Raw genomic sequence first — 21,037 nt, 5'->3', positions numbered from 1 at the left:
AAATCATAGTTCAGAACATTCATCATCCTTGTTGGGTTAAAGTCTACTATATTAATATTGTAAGTCTGTAAGAAATACTGTAGAGTGGGTAGCTAACCAACATAGATTTGTTCTTTCGTGGTTATATAGTCTGAAAGTTCAAATTCAACACTGAACAGATTCACTTTTTTCTGATGCCTTAAGGCTTGCCTTGTAGATGTCCATTTTATTCTTGTGTCATCCATGGCTTCTTTTTATAAATATTATGCCCTGGAGTCTCTTCCTCTTTTTATAAGGGCACCACCCTCTTGGACTAAGGTTGACCCAATGGTCTCCTTTTAACCTTAATTAGGCTTCTAATAGAACCTGCCTCTAAACATGACCACACTGGGATTTAGTGCCTCACTGCATATTGTGAGGACTCAGTCTACTCCATAGCCATGCTTTATAGCGGTATGAATGATGAGTGAAACTCTAATGTCCAGGAAAACAGTTACTATATGCAGATAAAGATCTGTAAATGGACTAAGAAAATCCACAACCAATTTTTAGATTCAGATATCTCTCGTTCTACAAATAAGTAGAAAGTAAAATGAAAATAAATGAATGAATAAATTGAATATAGCTAATAACATAGAAGGCATTGATGGCATGGATAGGAAGAACTGTAGCAACAAGAGGTATGATGCCTCAGATGTGTTGGAGGGGGCAATTTTCTGCTGGCTTCCTTGTATTTGTTTTCAACATTTACTGTATGCTCATTGTGTTTCTATGATACCCAAGACTGACCATTTGGTGTAAAAAATGTTTATGAAATTTAAATTAAAATATAGAAGGAACATCATTTTCATCCAATATCAGAGATTCAATGAAAAATAATAAATTAGACTAGATTAGGAAAAGAATAAAAATTATTCTACACAATTATGATTAATATGAATTCACTTTATTTGATGTTATTAATGAGCATTGTTGGCATGAACTAAATAAAAATTTATGTGCTTAATCAGCTCCATGTTTCATATGAGAAGCTGGCTTCCTCTCTCAATAGCACTACCATAAAATGAAACCTGTCTCTACTTCTAGAGGTATAATAGTGGGGAATTGTGGTGCTCTGATGGATAAGGTTGGAGTCTGACTTCTCTTCTAGATATCCATCTTGTGCTCAGTCTATGAAGGTGGGGTTCCCACTCCATCTGATACAGTAACCCCAGATATTTTAAAAAGAGTGTCACATAGCCCTTAAGGAAGCTTACAAGCCTGTCTCTTTCCTGATGAGGAACTTGCTCAAGCACAGGGAATTCCTAGAAGTACCCCCGTTCTATCCTGAAGAGATCCTAGCCTCCAGGAAATAATCTCTAATCCTACCTAGAAGTGATTATCTCACCCATGGGATAATTAAGTACTGTGTTTTCCTTCTTGTGATAGGACTCCATGCTACTGTATGTAAATGAGTTATTGTATCACTGTATGTAGATTAAGTGTCCTGGCACCCTTAGCCCTAGGGAATCAGACATATTCACCCTCAAAACCCCTCCCACTGCCCAAGGCTTATAAATAAAGGCTGGCTGGCATGTTCTGGGGGGCTCTCTTGCTCACCATTCCTCCACCATGACTGGCTGAGACTCCATTTGTTTTTGCAGCTGCTGGAGTCTACTCCATCTCCACCTCTGTGCTGACCCTGGATGAAGCCCACTGGGCTTACGTCTCACTGGACCTGCCTGCCAGAGGTTTCAGACATCTATCTGCCTGCTTCCTCTGCTGTGCCTGGCAGAGCAGCTCAAAACAAGGAGTTGTAACACTTTTGGTCTCATCATGGGCTTGGGGAGGCCCTGAGTCTCCACTGTCTCCTGATATGCACAATCTCATTCTAAGACCTAAACTGTAACACCCTGGTGGGAATTGAATTTCCCCTGGAGAGACTGGGCCTAGTGCCCCAGACTTGGGCCTCACCCTGAGTGCCCTATGCTTCCCCTAGGCAAGAAACAGGACATTAGGACCTTTGACCTTGATGTCCATCCATTCTTGTCTGGAGGCAAGCAGAGCCTGGACCAACCCACAGGTGGTGTGACCCAGGCCACCGAGCTGGATGAAGTTTTTCAACATGGACACATTTGATGGTATCTAATTATGGATAGTCCAACACACAGCTTTTTTCCATCTGTCAGTGTTCTGGTAGAACTGGATATTTCCATTCATAACAAGGATGTTGCAGGTACAGAAAGCTCTGCTTAATCCTAGTGCAAAAAATAAAAAATAAAAAAAATAAAACAAAACAAAACAAAAACCAAACCAAACCAAACAAAACAACAACAAAAACACAGTCTGCTTTTCTTCGCACCCCTACACGTACCGATATATTTGGAATGTGGGTGAAGGGAGCTTGTGTACTGTGTACATAGGGAAAAGAACTTGAAATTATCATTTGAGATAGATAAGAATCAGCTGCAAAGCGGCTCCAGTGGCAGATTTTCAATAAACTTCTGTTGATCTTGTACGAGATAGCAAATTCAAATTACTCCAATTCCATGTTCTGAGGTGATAACATTTTGTGAATGTTTTATGGCAACAGAACAAAGAACAGCATATATTAAGACATTTTTCAAACACAGTAGTGGAAATGGCAGGTGGGAAAGTTACAGCAAAGCAGAGATGTCTCTGTTACAGGCCTCAGAAGCTGGCCGATGTCATTCTTAGCTTTCAGGGTGGCAGTAGCTGAGGGGTCTGCTTATACATTGCTCAGGATATGTTAAAGCAGCATGTCCAAAGACCAAATAAAACAATTTCTGTATTTTAAATAACAATATGAAATAAATAAACATAAATTTCTTCCTTAAAACTGCAAACCCATTCCTTTTGTTGTTGTTGTTAACTATACACCCTAGGGAATGATGTAATCATCTAACCTCAGAAACAGTACATTCAAAGCACGAACACATTTAGCTCCCTTACCACAGAGCTTCTCAGAAAGAATAAACAGCACTGCGCAGAGGTGGGGGGACACAGTGGGAAGAGCCGGAAAATGGGTCTCTTGTGTTTGGCACCTTTTCTAGGACACATCACTCTTACACCCTGTTCCTAAATTTCTTAAATTATTTTGCCATTCTACTCATAGAAACTGCTGTGAGTAGTGTAAGTAATTCTCAGCCACTGAAATGAAAGCGAGTTCACAAGGCGGCCTATGACTGATTCTCCCCTGGTTATTTGCCAGTGCCCTTTCTCCATTGGCAAGAAGCCACTGGGATTCTTAATGCCCCCTTTAATGAGTCAGATTCAATTCTTCTCGTGTATTTTTTATTTTGTTTTCTTTTATGCATGTTTTAATATGTATAGTAGTATGTGGTGTGTGTGTGTGTGTGTGTGTGTGTGTGCGTGTGTGTGTGTGTGTGTGTGTGTGTGTGGTGTATGCACATATGTGACAGGGTGAGTACGTGTGTGTACAACAAAGAGTCATCCTTTGTCCTGGTTTATCACACTTATCCCCTTTGAAACAGCGTTTCTTACTGAACCTAGAGTATACTCTTAGACTAACAGACCCCATGTTGTTGCTCAGATGTTCATCCCCAGCAGCAATGGGGATACAGGAATGCACTTGGCCAACCAGCTTTTTCAGCAGGTGCTGTGCATCATTCTTGTGTGACAAGGTCTTTTACCCACTGAGCTACTTACCTTCTCCCACCTCCTTTCATACTTCTCTAGCTGTCTTCTTATTTTTAATAATTTCATACATTTATACAATGAAATATGATAATATCGATTCCACTTTCTTCTTCTAAATCTCTCCATGTGCCCCCGTCATGCTTTTTTCCAATATTCTGTCTCTTCTCCCCGCCTCCCTTCCTTCCTTCCTGTCTCTCTGTCCTTGTGAGCACATGTAAGGAGCCATCAACTGGAGCATGGAAAACCTATCAGTCACAATTTCACTTTTGACACAGTTATCCTTGAATGGGGAATTGTATAGGTATCTTTAACATATTCCATTTTCTGTCACTCACTTTCAATACTCGGCATTTTAAAGGGTGGATTTGACTTTGATATCTCCAGGAAGGCCTAAGATAGATTTTTCTTCTCTTTTAGCTTCAGACAAGCTTGACTGAACCAATGACGTTATCGAAATCCATCTCTCTTCCTCGTAGTGCATACTGGCATCACATTACGCGTCAGAACAGCGTTGGAGAAATCTACAACTTGCAAGGCAAGTAGCTTTACTGGTTTCTCTTCAAATCGTATAAATCTTTTGCCTTTTAAAGTGACAAAGCCACACTATCACTCACTTCCGTCTGCGGGGAGTCTAACAAATCGGGGTGTATTTGTATTGATTGCTTTTCTTTTGTTTCCACGCAACTTTCTCGGGGCACAGTAGGAACTCTGAGATTCACTGTCACTTTTTAAAGCTATCTTCATATGCATGCATGCTATAAAATTATTCCTAAACTTATGGTAATGGATTAGGGACAAATTTGTAAGGAGACATTGACTAAAACAATATACAAAGCACATTGTGGAAAGCTGGAGGCCAAATGCTGAGGTCTCTGTCACGCCATTTACAGAGGACTTCTTTTTCAACATCGTTTATTCTTCCTACAATTAAGCATCTGGTCAGACTTGGGACTAAAATGCTTCATGAACTTACCCAGAGAAGCTTTCAGGTGTAGCATGAGTCTTATCAGAGAGGCGAACTGACAAGGTGCGACATGGGAATGGTTTGCAGAATGAGGAGACTAAAGAGGTGTCAGACAATGGGCAGGTAGTTACAGAATCCCTGCCATCAGCCTTTCTAGCCTTTCTCTTTTGTTTTAAATGATATTTTTATTTTTCAAATAGAATATGCTCCATGGAGGAAGTTAGAAGCACAGAATACTGTAATGCACAGCTGAAAACACATACTCAAACAACAAGCATTTATTGAGCACCTTAGGCTTGAATGAAGGCATTAAATACCTAGTGAATGTGTAACTATTTAAGCCATCAACAGTCAGTTTAGTGTTTTTGTTTCATTTTCTCTTTTTCTTCCTTTTCATACTTTAGCCTTTGTAGTTAATAACAGCACTAATTGCTTTGCTACACAAAATTATATTACAAGCAAAGTAAAATAATGTGAATGATTTTATAGTGTTATTTACTGTCACAGTTTCAGAAAGAAGAATGAAATTCGATCACCACGAAATGATTAAATATATGTTCTTCAAGGAAAAGAATCATTTATAGAAAGCAATTGCATTTTATACTTTAAATGGCTATTTAAAATTATGACTTACTTGATACTTGTGCTTAAGACAGTGGAAGAGAAAATATTTAAGAGTGTACAAACTGATAGTTAATGAAAGCAAGTAAAACTGTCCTGGGAAGTTAAAAAAAAATCAGAGAAAGAGAATATGAATATAGCTTAGAGAATTCCAGACTCTCCTGATCTTGGCACCCTAAAAAACAAACAAACAAATAAACAGACAGAAAGCTAAGGACCAGGTGTGATGGCCCACATGCATTCAGGCAGCAGCAGGAGAAAAAAGATCTATGTAGGTTTTAGGCCAGCTTGGTTTTCAAAGCGAGTTCCAAATAAGCTAGGGCTACGCATAAGAATTTGTTATTTTAAAAAAAATCCAGAGAGGAAAAATGGGTAAATGAGTTGCTGAGTCTCCTGTCTACATTCCATGACTATCAGTCTCTGCCCGGCAAAATAGCAAAATCCCTCTTGTGAACTTCTAATTTTAAGGAAATTGCATGTATAAATCTGGTTGCCTTGCTTACCTTAGTTGTGACCCTGACATGGTCTCATTTCTTTTTCACAAAGAGGAGATTATACTTGCATATTATTGTGCGCTTTGCAGAGTTAAAACAAAACTCTAGTATTGTGAATGTTTTTTGTAAAGTGTATCACTAAATTTTCATGCACACAATATTCATATTACACTGTTCTCTGGTTAGATGGTTTGCTACTGTTTTGCATAACAAGACTATGCATTAACTAAGGTAGTGTACATCAAAGTATAGAAGCTATTCAATGTAAATTACATCTCACTGACTGTGAATAAGAAGAAACATAAGAGAGGAGGAGTCCAAGGAAGTGCACCCATCATGTGACAGCTGAGTCACAGGGTAGCTGGTCACATGGGACTTCTCTTGGAATGCAGAGCAAGAAGAAGACTCCTCTCTACTGACTTTCCCATTGGTTCAGCCCAGGACCCCAGCACACTGGATACTTCTACACACATACAAGACATGTCTTCTCTTGTACCCCTTTCTAGAAACAATGTCATGGGCCCAATCAGAGATTGTGTTTCCATGGAACTTCTAAATACAGTAAAGTAGCAATGAAGATTAGCTATCATGTCAAGTAAACCACAAATCCAGGAATGAAAATTTGTTTTCAGAACTTTTTTCATCGTATTTTCACTTCTGAGATATGAAGTTGTGGGTCAATGTGAATTAAATTCAGTGAGCTTTCGTTCAGAATGAAAAGGAGAAGAGTTTTATGTGTTCCAAGTTTAAAGGATTGGATTCATTAATAATCAGCACATGTACTGGAGCTGAAAAAAAATTCATTCCCTGAAAACAAACTAATCTATATTAAACTTACGTAAAACTTCGATTGCCTGTCAGCATCTACACTTTACAGTTAGCTAAGTTTTGCTCTGTTCATTTATTTGTCTATTGCCAGACACTCCTTTAAAGACAAGTATGTCAATAGTGAGACACAGCACTTGGCTTTGTGATCGGAGAATAAGTGCTGTAGAGTAAGCTGCTCTCTCCATGCTACTCCCGAAGGTGCTCTGACAGAATGAGATGGTATGAAGTCTGGATCAAATGGATGAGAAAAGAGATCAGTAGCTTCTAACAAGGCCCCATTGCCCTGAGTAACAGCCACCACCTCCACCCCAAGTAGTTCTTTATAGGTCAACTTTGTCCACTTTTTCTTGCAGAAGTGAAGACTTCTGTCTATGTTAAGAGATAGGGATGCTTAATTTGTATTATCAGGTGCTTTGTTACCTATATTTAACTAACTTCCAAATGTTCATGATAATCACGTACAAAAATGTTTTCTCTAAAATCAAGGAAGCTTAAACTATTGAAGGAAAGAAAACATCATTTTGAACTATTGACTATAAAATTACTTTTTAAAATTACTATCTTCATAAACTATAAGGCTTATTTTAAGGTATTGAGATATATGTAGGGAAGGAAGAAGGGAGAGTGGAAAAAAATAGGGAAGATTGGAAGAAAAGCATCAGCCTGCTACTGGTGACTGGTAACACCTCATAGGAACATGGGGCTCTTCTAGAAGCAGTATTTTCTCTCTATTAAAATAAAGATGGAGCCGGTCACAGTGGCACATACCTATAATTCCAGCACTTAGGAGGCAAAGGCAGGTGGATCATTGTGGACCTGAGGCCAGCCTACTATACAAAGAAAGTTCAGGACAGCCAAGGCTATACAGAGAAACTCTTGTCTCGAGAAAACAAAAAGGATATAGAGAAGAAGAAAGAGGAGTTGGCAGGGGAAGGTTGAAAGGGGACATTGTTACTGAGCACAGACATTTTCTATTGCTAGTCATTAATTTAGTAAGCACACAGACTGTTCTGAAATGCAGTAAAGTTGTCCTTTAACCTGTTAGCTCAGTTTCTTTGCTCTTCGCCTGATGTTTTTTGAGATTAGTTTCTTCAATAAATTGTAATGAAAGGGTGCTGAAACCATCTCAGAGAAAGTGCTTATGGGGGGGGAGCCAATATTGAATTTTTGATGCAAAATTAGATGGAATGGATTCACTTTGCATTGTTTCTGAAGAGTTTAAAGAAAGATGGTTGAGGATTCATCTTCTGTAAAGGTGGGAGCTATACAAGTTCTGCTTTCCTTAACATGAATTAATACCCAAATGCCAGCTCTGAATTGCATGCCCTCTTCTGCCCTCTGTGTGTCTGTAATTAAGCTACGGACCACCAGTGTCAGCACCAAAGCTTACCTAATTACACCAAAGGCATTTAATGATCAGGGAAAGGGCAGCTGTGGCTCCAATTTCTCAGAAGGACAGGACAGAAACAGACAATTAGAATTAAAGGTAACCTTCAGAAAATGCTAAAGAGAATTCCAGCATGGACAGTGAGGTAAATCAAAGGCTTTATTTAGTGTTCAGTTAGCTGTGACCCTCTGTCCTTCTTCACTGCCCATTCAGTTTCAAATTTGAATTCTGTATAATTTTCTCATTGGTATTTTTGTATTTAAAATTTCACCTTGGCACATTTTCCAGATTATAAAGTAAAGGCTCCTTAAACTTAAAAACTAATACAGAAAATTGCAGCAAAAGTAAAGAGTAGTCTACATTGCTTCATTCCTATATTCTGATTATGTTTTTGGAAAGCAGGACAGTTAGAAGTAGCCAAATACATCAAAGTTCCCCAGAGGCACCAGCATGCTCTTCACAATTCAGTAACAGCTCTTAGAGATATGACTTCTCTTCTGGAAGCAACAATTTCTGACTATTAAACCATATTTATGGAAATTTACTGCATATCCTTACCTGAAAAGAAGTAAGTCAAAACAAAAAACTGCCTCTTGGGATGTCACTGTTTTGAGATAAATTAATAAGTTGCACCCCTAAGTTGACATCATAAAAAAGCACAGAATATTCCCACTGTTAAATGTTCCTTATCTCCTGAAGTCACAATTAATCAGCCCCTCTTCCCTGATCTCTGAGGCACTAACAGATAACTTTATATCAATGTATTTCTGTAAATCTTGCTTCAGCCCCTGGGCTATCCTCTAGTGACACTGTAGATAGTTTTCTTTTTATGCTACTGACTCAGAATAACTGTGGGAGATCAAATTTGTGAAAGAGAGCCATCCACTCCTGAAATCTGAAGTCACATAAACCTGATTTGAATGGTAACTTTACCACTGTTAACATGTGTGTCCTTGGGTAATATACTTCCATTTTCTTTCTTTCTTTCCTTTTTATATTAGTCTGAAACTTTTATTTTTAAACAATTCTCCTAAGACATTAACCACTGATGATTCTTTTTAGTTGTGTATCATAAGAAGCTAGTAGATGTTCATTATGATAACAATAACATCTATCTTTAAACTTCTAAAGAGCAAATATGCCTTTTAAATCGAAAGCCATGGGGTTCTATATATTTTGCTTACATCATTTTTATTTATTTATTCTTTTTATCCTGTTCATAGCCTCCTTCCTCCTATACTCCCAGTCCCTCCCTCTCTCCCTCTTCCCCATGCCCCTCTCCTAGTCCTCAGAAAAGGAGAGTCCTCCACCACCACCCATGCCAGCTCATAAAGTCACATCAGGACTGAGCACGTCCTCTTCTCCTGTGGCCTGGCAAGGCAAACTCACCAACGAGAAGTGATCAAAAACCAGTAAACTAGGTCCATATCAGAGAAAGCCCCTGCTCCCCTTACGAGAGAACCTACATGAAGGCTGAGCTGTGTAGGAGGCCTAGGTCAAGTCCATGCATGACCCTTGGTTGGTGCTTTAGTCTCCACAAGGCCCTCTGAACCCTGGTTAATTCGCTCTGTTGGTCTTCTTGTGGAGCTCCTGTCACCTCCAGGTCCTATTCTCCCTCTCCCCCGACCACTTTTTCACTAGACTCCCTACTCTTGGCTCAATGTTTGGCTGTGAGTCTCAGCATCTGGCTTGAACCACTGCTGGGTGGAGCCTCTCAGAGGACAACTCTGCTAGGCTCCTGTCGCAAGCATAGCAGAATATTATTAATAGTGTCAGGGATTGGCTGTCTTCCATTGGGTGGGTCTTGGGTTGGGCCAAGCATTGCTTGAACATTCCCTTAATCTCTGCTCTACCTGTTCTATCTTTATCCCTGTGTGTCATATAGGCAGGGTAATTTGGGGGTCAAAGTTTTTGTGGGTAAGCTGGTGTTCCATTAGTGGACTTATCTAGTTAGAAGGTGTCTTCTTCAGTCTCCATGACCCCTAGGAATCTCAGCTAGAGTCCCCTTCATATCCTCTCAGAAGCCTACCCTGACGTAAGTCTCCACCTTGTCATGAAGATGTCCCTGCCCACAATTTCTCTTTTCTTTGTAAGTCTTCTGTCCCCCAGCCCTGCTCTCCAAAAGTGTGATTTCTACCTTCCTTTCTCTGTGCTTCCTCTACAACTGTGCTCTCTCTCTCCTCATCCACTACCACTGTCTATTTAATTTCCCCCTCTGAGTGAGATTTAAGCATCCTCCCTAGGGTTTTTCTTGTTACTTATCTTCTTTGGCTCTGTGCATTGTAGTATTTATCCTGTACTATATGGCTACAATTTGCGTATAAGTGAGTACATACCATGTGTATCTCTCTGGGTGTGGGTTACCTCACTCAGGTCGGTCATTTTTAGTTTCATCAATTTGCCTGAAAATTTCAAGATTTCCTTTTTTCTAATAGCCGAGTAGTATTCCATCGTGTAAATGTACCACAGTTTCTTAATCCATTCTTCAGTTGAGGGACATCTAGGTTGTTTCCAGATTCTGGCTATCATGAGTAAGACTCCTATCCAGAGGGATTGTACAAGTTTGCACTCCCACCAGCAATGGAGGAGTGTCCCCTTCTCCACAGCCATTCTGTTTCTCCTCCTGTTCTGAAGTCAGCAGCCAGGTCACTCACTAGGCCCACAGTCTCTGATCTTCTGCTACTCAGCTATGGGATGCACCATCTTGGAATCCCTCTACTTAAACTTTCTAAGCTTCATTTTCTTTTTCCCTAAAATGAGCATACTAGAACCTACCACCTTGAATAAATAGAGTTATTTAAGGCAAGGTGTTCAATAAATATAAGTGAATGCTAGTGTATTAAAGTACGTTAAATTCACACTAAGAAGTTTCTCTTTCTCTGGCAGCAGTGGGTTGCTACCTGATAATAATATATTCTAGTATTCGCTTCCATGTAAAATTATAGTTTCCATTATGTATGAATTATTTTTCTTTCTCCTAAACACTTCATAAAAATCTCGCATTGTTTTAACAAAAGGTCTAGCTTTTAAAATTCTACAGACACTGTTTCTAAGCCTCATGTGCCTCAATGTTTTACATCCAAGAAATAAAATTCATTTTTGAATCTTCTAGGAATCATTTTCTCTTCATATCATCAATTGCAAGCAAGCATCCTTAACAGAGAAAGCACCCCTTTCTAGCCTTATAGCACTCAGTCCAGGTTGCCTAACAAATCTAGAAGCTCTTAGAGCCAAGTAACTCCAGAACCAAGGACTCCATCACTAAACAGAGGCTTTCTGGATACCATCAACCTCACAGCACCAGTCTCGGTCCCAAAACCTTTGAGTGTTGCTGATCACTTTATTCTAGATGCTGAGGGGCTTTTGGGAGAACACTCTTCCTATGAATGGCACTTACTCAGCTGGATCTGGCACCACTGACTCTATGCTTAGGAGCGTCACATTACTGATCAGACCAGAGCCAAGCCTCAGCACCAAAAGAGCAGAGCAAGACGTGTGTGGAAGACATGACATGAAGCAAATCAGACACTAAATCACTTTTCAGCACACATGACCCAGTAGTTACTGAAAATATAAAAGATTGGGGGTTTATAAGTGCTCTATTTGATTAGTATTTGATTTTTCACAACAATGATGGAATAAAATGTTTTATGACACTAATTCAAATGAAAATTTTAAAAACAAAACTTGCTATCATTTTTCACTTTTCCCCACCAAACTTCCCTCATCGAATTATTTAACTATATTAAATGAAGGTAATATATAGTCAATGTCAATTGAGTTTTATGGAAACTACATATATTACATTTTGTTTATTACATATTACACATAGAATATGATACTAGTTCAGGGGAAATCTAACATGACCAGTCTAATTAATACAAATAAGACTTTCTTTGTCATGTGTATGCATTTATAAACTCAAAAGTGGGCACACAGAAACACATGCACATGTATATATTCACACAGAAACATTTGTACATTGCTAGAGAATAAAGTGTTTAGCAGTACTTGTTTCCTGTCCCCTCTTCTGGTCTTTAACTTCATCTCTTTCTTTGGTTCTTCCCAATATACCATAAGCATAGTTTCAGGCTTATAAATGTTCTTCATGATATTTCCACTCATCTTTCTATTTCTGACAAAAAGTCTACAGTATCCCTGAAATTTAATGGTGATTAAAGATTAAAAAGAGAAGAGAAATAGCATGGAATTGGCATCATTTGTATCCTTCAAAGGAATCTAGCAGTTACCTTGCGGCCCTATAAATAATAAATACTCACTGGAAGGCACAATATCATATACGGGGATAAGTTTCTACAACAAGAATTAAGTATTAAATGGAGTGCATAGATGATGGGTGACTGTATTTAATCTGAAACAAATACTAAGGCTTCTTTTGAATGACCAGAAATGTCTTGTAGCTTTTGCTAATTAAATTTCTTTGATAAAGAAATGAAATTGTTTTTCCATTCATAATTAATAAAATGGATGTTACATTTTAATTTTCAAGTCTATCAAAGGCATAGTATAGCTCTAAACTTCAAACCATTAAGACAGACATATACCTTCAATAATAAAAGATAAAAGTTAACAAAAAAATTTGCTGTCAGTAGAACTCTATGACAGAAATTCTACTCCTTTTATTTATTAGAACAGTCCAGTGCTCTAAATAAACTTGGAAAGTTGTTTCCCCAATGCACATTTGATTAAAACAAAAAGCCAATGCCTTGCTTTATCATACCCATTTTAGAATTCTGCATACTTCCAAAAAAATCAAGACAAAAGCCTATGTTCATATATGTTGTGCTAACGAGCGCCCTCTGATGAACTGAAATTTTTCTTTAAGAATAGTTTATTATTTCATAATGTATTCGTGAGTATTCTCTAGAGTAACAGAACTTAAAGAATGAATACACACATACAGACACACACAAACAGATAAACACACATATGCTCGTGTGCACGCACACACACACACACACACACACACACACACAAAGGGTTTTATTAGAATGATTTACAGGCCTGTGGTCCAGCTAATCCAAAAATGGCTGCCTGCACTGAAGGTTCAAAAATCAGTTCACAAGGCTAAATGTCCCAGCTGGTCTTAAGTAAACCAGAATCCTAAAGAAGTTGGCTCCAATGCCAGTGAATAAATGGACTTTCTACTGAGGGCAAGAGGAAGCAGGGAAGGAGAGAGAGAAGGGGGAGGGAACTTTTGTTTTCCAAGTCCTTTATATAGTCTTTCAGGGAAGAGAGTGATCCAGATTAGCGGTAGGCCTTCCCACACCAAAAGGTCTGAATTAAAGGTATTTTCCCCTCAAAGATCCAGATTAGAATTATTTAGTTAAGAAAACAACAACAACAAAACTCTCACAGGTGCGTCTAGCCATATTGGTGTTTTAGTTCATGCCAGATGTAGTCAAGTTGACAAGCAAGAATAACCATTACTATTAATATTTTTTTTAAAAAACCTTTATACTTGGCAAAAGTTTTGATAGTACAATTTAGTGTTGTTCTTAAATTTAAAACAAAACTGACTGGTTTTGTGAAAAACAAATAGGATGCAAATGCTACAAATTAGAAAAGAACAAGCTTTAAAAAAAACCAATAATATTTTAAAAAATCATAATATGATAAACCAAAAGTCATCACATTGAAATTGGACAAGGCAAACAAACAGAGGCAGAAGTGCCTCACCATAAGGCAGAAGAATCAGAAACCACTCATTCACACATACAGGAGTCCCATAAAACAGTAAACAGAAAGTTAAAATATGTATGCAAAGAACGTGGTACAGGCTTGTGTAGTTTCTGTGCTTTCTGCTTCAGTCTTTGTGAGTTCTTATGAGCTTTGCTCAGTTGATTTATAAAAAGATGTTAAAATGATAAATAAATAGATTATAGATGATAGATAGATAGATAGATAGATATGCTATAAAATATAATATAATCAGTTTTATTACTTGAACTTGCCTTTGCATTAATGACAGAGACTATACTATGCATTAATTTTTCTAAGGTTGCTTTAAACAAACTGCTGCAAGTAAAAATAGGAATCACAATGTATTATTCATATCTTAACTGACTACTGAAAGCCAAGCACATCCTTCTGAAGACTACAAGATATGGTAGTCTCCTCCTTCAGCAACTTAACTGTCACATTAAGTATAACTGGGAATTGAGAGACAAAGGACTGGTTTCTATCACGGATATGCACAGTCTATATTGGAATTGAGAAAGTCGAAGATGTTTAAAAATGCTTTACAAAAAGGAAGAGGGTATATACTTTGCAGAACTCACTGTGCACAAAAGATAATGCTAGATAATATTATACATACAATCCTACATAAGGCACTTTAAATCCTAAATTATGGTTGCAGGTTCCATGTATGGAGAAAGGTGTCAACTTTGTTCTTGCTTATTGATCACTTTCAGCTGTGTCTTGATGTTTAACCTTCCTACCAATTCTCTGACATTAGTTGTCTCCATTTTATAAGTAAGAAAACTGGAGGACAGGGATGCAAAAGAACTTCTTTTTTATATATTTTATTAATTCATTCATATTACATCTCAACTGTTATCCTATCCCTTGTATCTTCCCATTCCTCCCTCCTTCCTGCTTTCCCCCTATTCCCATCCCCTATGACTGTGACTGAGGGGACCTCCTCCCCCTGTATATGCTCATAGGGTATCAAGTCTCTTCTTGGTAGCCTGCTATCCTTCCTCTGAGCATTGGTAGCAAAAGAATGTCTTCAAGACAAAGATTTGGATTTTCAAACAAGCTGTCTTGGTTTTCTAGCTCATTTTCAGCTCTGTAACTAATCCCCCAGGGTTGAGAGAATTAAAGACATGACAGAATAAAACATTTTTAGTTTCCATCATTCTTCATGGGTACATTCTCCCTGAACCATAATCAACTCTACGAGAATTATTTCGTTGAAGAGGGAGACAACAGCTATTCTCAAATGGGCTTTAAATGGGATGACCTAGATGGAAGCCCATCTAAGCATTTGTGGGAAATCCTTAGTGTTTAAAGATAAGTTCTGTATGGTTTGGGCATCACTATTTTGTGAAAGAGTTTAAAGCACATTGTGTATGTAAAGTGGTTGGTTTGACACTTAAGGGTTACCATTACTTTTTATTATTACTTTTCAAGCTTTTTAAAATTAGTTATTTATTCACTTTACTTCCCTATCATGGTCCCTCCCTCTTATCCTCTGGTCTTATCTTCCCTCCGTCATCCTCCTCCCCCTCCTCCATTTTTCAGAGAAGGGGAGCCCCTCTACCCACCCACCTCAGCTCATCAATTCCATCAGGACTGAGCACATTCTCTTCCTCTGTGGCCTGCCAAGGCAACCCTGCCAGGGTCAGTGATCAGAAAGCAGCCGTCCAAGTCCAAGTCCATGTCAGAAACAGCCCCACCCCACTCCCCTTACTAGAGAATCCACATGAAGCCTCAGTTTCCCATCTGCTACATCTGTGTAGGGGGCCTAGGTCCAGTCTATGCATGGTTCTTGGTTGGTGCTTCCATCCCCACAAGTCTCTACAGGCTCTTGTTAGTTGGTTTTGTTGGTCTTCTTGTGGAACTCCTGACACCTCCAGGATCTTCTATCCATCCATCCACTTTTCCATAATACTCCCTATGCTTTGTCCAATGTTTGGATATGAGTCTCTGCATCTGCTTGGATCCAATGTTGGATATAGCCTTTCAGAGGACAGTTATGCTAGGCTCCTGTCTGCAAGCATAGCATAGTATCATAAATAGTTTCAGGGGTTGGTTCTCTGCCAAGAGGTGGGTTTCAGGTTGGGGCATGCATTAGTTGGACAGTCCCTCAATCTCTACTCTATCTTTATCCCTGCATATCTTATAGACAGAGTACATTTTGGGTCAAAGGTTTTGTAAGTGGGTTGGTGTTCCCCTACCTCTGCTAGACTATTGTGTCTATTGACCCCCTCCTATGTTGACCACCATTATCTCTCACCTCAAGTTTCACTGTCATTGTAGATCCCCATAATGGCCCCTCAGTGTTTATGTCTCTTGGTTTTCATAATCTACTGTGTCATCATGCAGATTACAACGCGTCCTCTTCTTTGGGTTCTAAGTGTTAAAACCAATTATAATCCCATTATTCCTCAGATAAGAAACTCTAATCACAGACCCTCCGCAATTTTAACAAGCAAAAGCCTTGCCATAACCTGAAATGTACTAAAAAATGAACCAAGGAAGCTCAAACAAAGCAATAATTTACTTTCTTATAAAAATTAGACCACAGAGACAGCTCACTCAGGCTTCACCACAGATGCTCATAATCCCAGCTACTGGGAAGGTGAGGCTGGTGGATCTGAGAGGAAGGATCACGAGTTCAAGGCTTCTCTGTACTACACAGTGAGTTCAACTGAGGCTAGCCTGAGCAACTCAGTAATAGCTCAATATAAAATGTAGCAAAATGAGTATAGAAATACAACCCAATAGAAGAATGTTTGCCTGCCCTAGGTTCACTCCTTAGTACCACAAGCACAAGGAAGTTCTCCTAGTGTGGTTTCTGCTCTGTTTTAATGGTGAAGATGAAAGCTCAAAACAAACATCTCTATCTTGGCCATTAAATACAGGTTCCATGAAATGTGTCTTAAGACTGTTATCACAATTTTTTTAAATTTTTTATTAATTTTTTCTTGTTACATCTCAATGGTTATCCATCCCTTGTATGGGATGACTGTTTCTGGGGGGGATTACCTCCCCCTGTATATGCTCATAGGGTATCAAGTCTCTTCTTGGTAACCTGCTATCCTTCCTGTGAGTGCCACCAGGTCTTCCCCTCCAGGGGACATGGTCAAATATGAGAATTTTTTAGTAAGTTTCATTGGCCAAGGTGTCTCTGAGCTCCTGGGAGCAGGAACAGTGTGTCTCACATGTGGTAGCACTATCCATTGACAGTTTGTAGAAGAGTTCTTATGACATGATTCATGTACTAACTCAATCATCTATTCACTATGGTATAAAGTGCTTGATAAATATATGCAGTTAATATTTAACATAATTAAGAGAAAAGGTCATTCAGGCTTAGAGTTTAGAAGTGTAACCACATATTCAAATGACCTGCTGCTCTGGGCTATGGCTAGGTAGCACAGCATGACCAAAGCATATGCCAGAAAAGCTATTCACCTTTTGACTACAATACATAAGAGAAAAACTTATAAAGAGTTCAAAGTCTAACTGCCCCACTCAAGAGCATGAACTAAATCAAGTAAAGAATTCTTACTATGGCTCGACTATAAATTTCTACCACCTCCAAAGCCTTGACGCATGAGATTTTAGAGTAGTTAAGACCCAGGCTGCAGCACACACTGACCTATTCTTTTTTAGAATCTCATGTTAGTAGGTAGAATCATATCCAATGATAAGTTTAAAAACAAACAAACAACAACAACACACTCAGTGTGCTTTGCAGCAATTGACCAGAGACAGTTGAATAACTGAACTGACCAATCCTCCACTCATAGTCACTGAGGCCCATGACAACCCACCTTCCATGTTTACCCATCATATCACAAAAGACTAGTCCAGGACTTACCACAAAGGACAAACCAATTTGATAAGATTTGTCATATGTCCAATTCAAATGTCTTCATGTCTTTTCCTTCCCTATACTTCAGAAGTATCGGGTATAATGAAATCTGGCCATCCCTCAAAACAATAAATATTTTCAGTCTATATTTAACTTGATCCCTGTTTGTAGACAGAGAAAAAAATAACAGAAGAAATATTAACAAAACAAAATTATGTCTCAATACATGTAGAAAATTATAAAAACAATATACTTTATAATGAATAGGTCAAAGAAGTTATAACAGCCATGAATATGTAGACAATGCAAAGGACATAGAGTGGGCTTAACTGTCCATCACAGTTGAAAATAACAATGACTCATACACATGAAAGTGTTTTATGAGGACTCAGTAGCTTAGAGAATTGTATGTGAAAATAACCTGGAGAGGTTTCTGGAAGTAATAACAGTTGATTAAATAGCTACAAAATGAAGTCAAAAAAAAGAATTAAGTGTGCCTGGATGTTTTTGAAATAGAAGTTTAGTATTTAGGCATTTCTGAAATAAAGAATAAAGGCTATCACTCTCTAAAGATATTTCCACACACACAGAAAAATAGAAACCTAGTTTAAGCTCAGATGAGAGGGCAAGATTGCTGAGGCATGCAACAGTTAGCCAGGAAATGGTCATCAGACACTGGAAGAAGCTGTAAAAAATGAATAAAGACAGTGTAGCAAATAAGTCCAATAAAAAACAACATAGAAAAGAACCAAAAGCAATGCTGAAAGCATCATGAAACTTGCAAGTGAGTAAGCATACCAACAAAAACCAGAGATGAAGTCAGAAGTTTGAGAGAAACACATAAAGTCAGTATAGATGACTTGCAACTAATTAGATTGATGAAACCAGTCCATATGCTAAATACTCTCTTTAAAATGTTATAACCATCCTGGGATGAGCCAAGGGAAATAAATGTGAGGTAAGAATAGTATATCTTTATATCTTTATAGGTTTGTTTGGTTTTTTGCTTTTTTGTTTTTGTTTGTTTGTTTGTTTGTTCCAAAAAGGAACTCTATAATGGGTGGAAATGAAAACTCTATATATTGCAACGTTAAAGCTTTGTTATTCAATTCCCATCTGTTGAAAAAAAAAACAAAAACAAAACAAACAAAAAAAAAAAACCTACTTTCATGATGGGTAAGAGATGCGCTTATCTGTGGCTATAAGGACAAGCATTTAGATTATAGTTAAAAATTTTACTGGTTTCAGAAAATAGCTATATTTGGCTCTGTTGTAGGCTCTATGTCTTCTCAGTCCACACTGGTCAAAATGAAGATAAGTGATATGGAGTACACAGTTCCAATCAATACATCCACAACATGACTTCTATGCCTAAAGTGCAAGAAAAGTAGAAAAATGTGGCAGAAACATTGTGTGAGCCAGGAGACCAGTATGCCAGCTGCTAGATGGTATCGCTTAGATGTGAGAAGAAAGGTGTACCCACAGAACTCCAACAATAGGGTTACCTAAAGGACCTCCCTGCATTATGACACCAGCTGACTCACCAATGTGATGGGAGGGGACAATCTAATCTACTACTTGTCTCATTTTTTATTTTAAAATATTGTTGTATAATATTTGAGACACTTGGCCAATACAAAATAGTGCAATGGGCCCCATTATTTTGCTTCATCCTGTTTGTCTCCACTACTATATTATTTTCAAGCAAGTTTCAATATATATTATATTCATAACATATATTCACTACGTATATATTTCCTGTATGTGTGTATATGTGTATGTGTAGTTTTAATACCTCATTAATTTGGGGAGGCTTAGAAGGGGAAATGTAAATGATGCAAATACAGCACTCATATACATTAAATTCTTAAAAATTAAATAAAAAGCATTGTTATTTAGCAATATGGATAAACACAGTAAAGGAACACCCTAAGTAATTCTGGAATAACCTGTGGAAATTTAGCACAGTACTACAACTACTGCTATGTTTGCAAAGTTAGTTGGTTAGTAGAAGGGTTTCACTCTGTAGCCCAAGCTAGCCTCAAACTCACACTTATCCTCCTGCCTCAATCTCGCATGTGTTGGGATTACAGTATGAGCTATCATATCTAGATTTTGTTCCTTTATAGACTTTGGAGATTTAAGCATGTTTCCCAGAGAGTGAAAAGAAGGGGAAGAGTGATGAAAGATAGAACTCTATTTCTTCTCTAGGGCTCTCTTCTGCTTGAGTTGGATCTTTAACAGAACCATGTATCACTGTAGCTTGGAATACTACTGAGAATACAAAGGTTAGCCATTAAATGCTCTCTAAATATAAAAGCATCTGTACACGCCTTTCCCAAGTGATACTGGTAGTGACTGTATTCTATTCTTGCCAATCCCTCCAGTGTTTTCCATATCTCTGATATCCAGGTCTTGACTATCTCAGAGGGAGATGTCAGTTCCCACATTTACCCGCCTTTCCCCCTGTTGTCTCCACTGATGCCATCATTCCTCAACTTGTGATTGACTCCAGTGCAGAGAAGTGCCTTTTGTACCTCTAATTGGCGTCCAACCATGGACACCAGCTAATCAAAATGGAAATGACCTTCCCTCCTCCTCTTCACCCATCCTGCACAGTGCCTTACATGAATTTGTGGCACAGTTAATTTAAGTCCATTCTTTCAGAATTTTATTTGGCTTTTTTCTTTTGAAATTATATTAGGGATCACATAATTCGTACAAAACCCTATAAACTTGGACCAATGCTTTACTGTCTTGTGAATTTAAAAAATGACATATTTTTCAGACTATCATACTTTTATAAAAAAATAATTCAGTGAAAGTGTCTTATTTATCTTATTTGTAGTGTATGATTGAAAAAAAGAAAACCCTGTGCTCTAAATTATGAAAAAGAATCTGACTCTATAAATACTAGGACAAGAAAATATAGACCCCATTTCAAATTTGCAGAATAAAAACAATGCAGAAATTAGGAGAGTTGTGTTAATACTTTATACTAAGTTTTGGTGAGCACAAGCTCCATATATTATAATATTTGCGAAAGTATATTTTAATTAAACATAGAATATGTATTAACAAAAAAGTCAAAATGAAATAGTTCCCCCAAGTATCTCCCAGCATTAATGAAAATGATTGCAATATTATGTATTTTCTTTTTTATGTATTTTCTTTATGACTATATTTTATACAATTAAACATGACAGCTAAGTCTAGTCACCAAACTGCATTCACTGTTCATAACTTAACTCACAGGATTTGCATGTGTCTCCGTTTTAGTCCAGAAAGACACTCTATTCTCTCTCTCTCTCTCTCTCTCTCTCTCTCTCTCTCTCTCTCTCTCTCTCTCTCTCTCAATAATATATTCTGAGTGCTGTTTCCCATTTCTCCAACTCATACCAGATCCTCCTTCCAACTTCACACCCTTTCTTTTTCTCTCCTTTTTGAAAACAAACTACATATTTTATGCTTGATACTCAAAAGCGATAAAACTAATCTAATATCTTAAATTTAAATGCCATATTCATGTCATGTGT

The 21,037-nt window shown here is 38.0% G+C and overlaps 1 protein-coding gene across 1 annotated transcript in view; it reads left to right on the top strand.

The window, feature by feature from the left end:
- Positions 1 to 21,037, top strand: part of Dok6 (docking protein 6) — a 402,354-nt gene that overhangs the window by 319,820 nt on the left and 61,497 nt on the right. Inside the window, exon 7 of the mRNA XM_051163890.1 lies at positions 4,057 to 4,174. Coding sequence (XP_051019847.1) covers positions 4,057 to 4,174 — 118 coding nt within the window. The remainder of the gene's footprint in view (positions 1 to 4,056; positions 4,175 to 21,037) is intronic.

Source organism: Acomys russatus, chromosome 20 (assembly GCF_903995435.1).
Source record: "Acomys russatus chromosome 20, mAcoRus1.1, whole genome shotgun sequence".
Lineage (NCBI taxonomy): Eukaryota > Metazoa > Chordata > Mammalia > Rodentia > Muridae > Acomys > Acomys russatus.
This window is presented reverse-complemented; position numbering and strand designations above follow the sequence as displayed.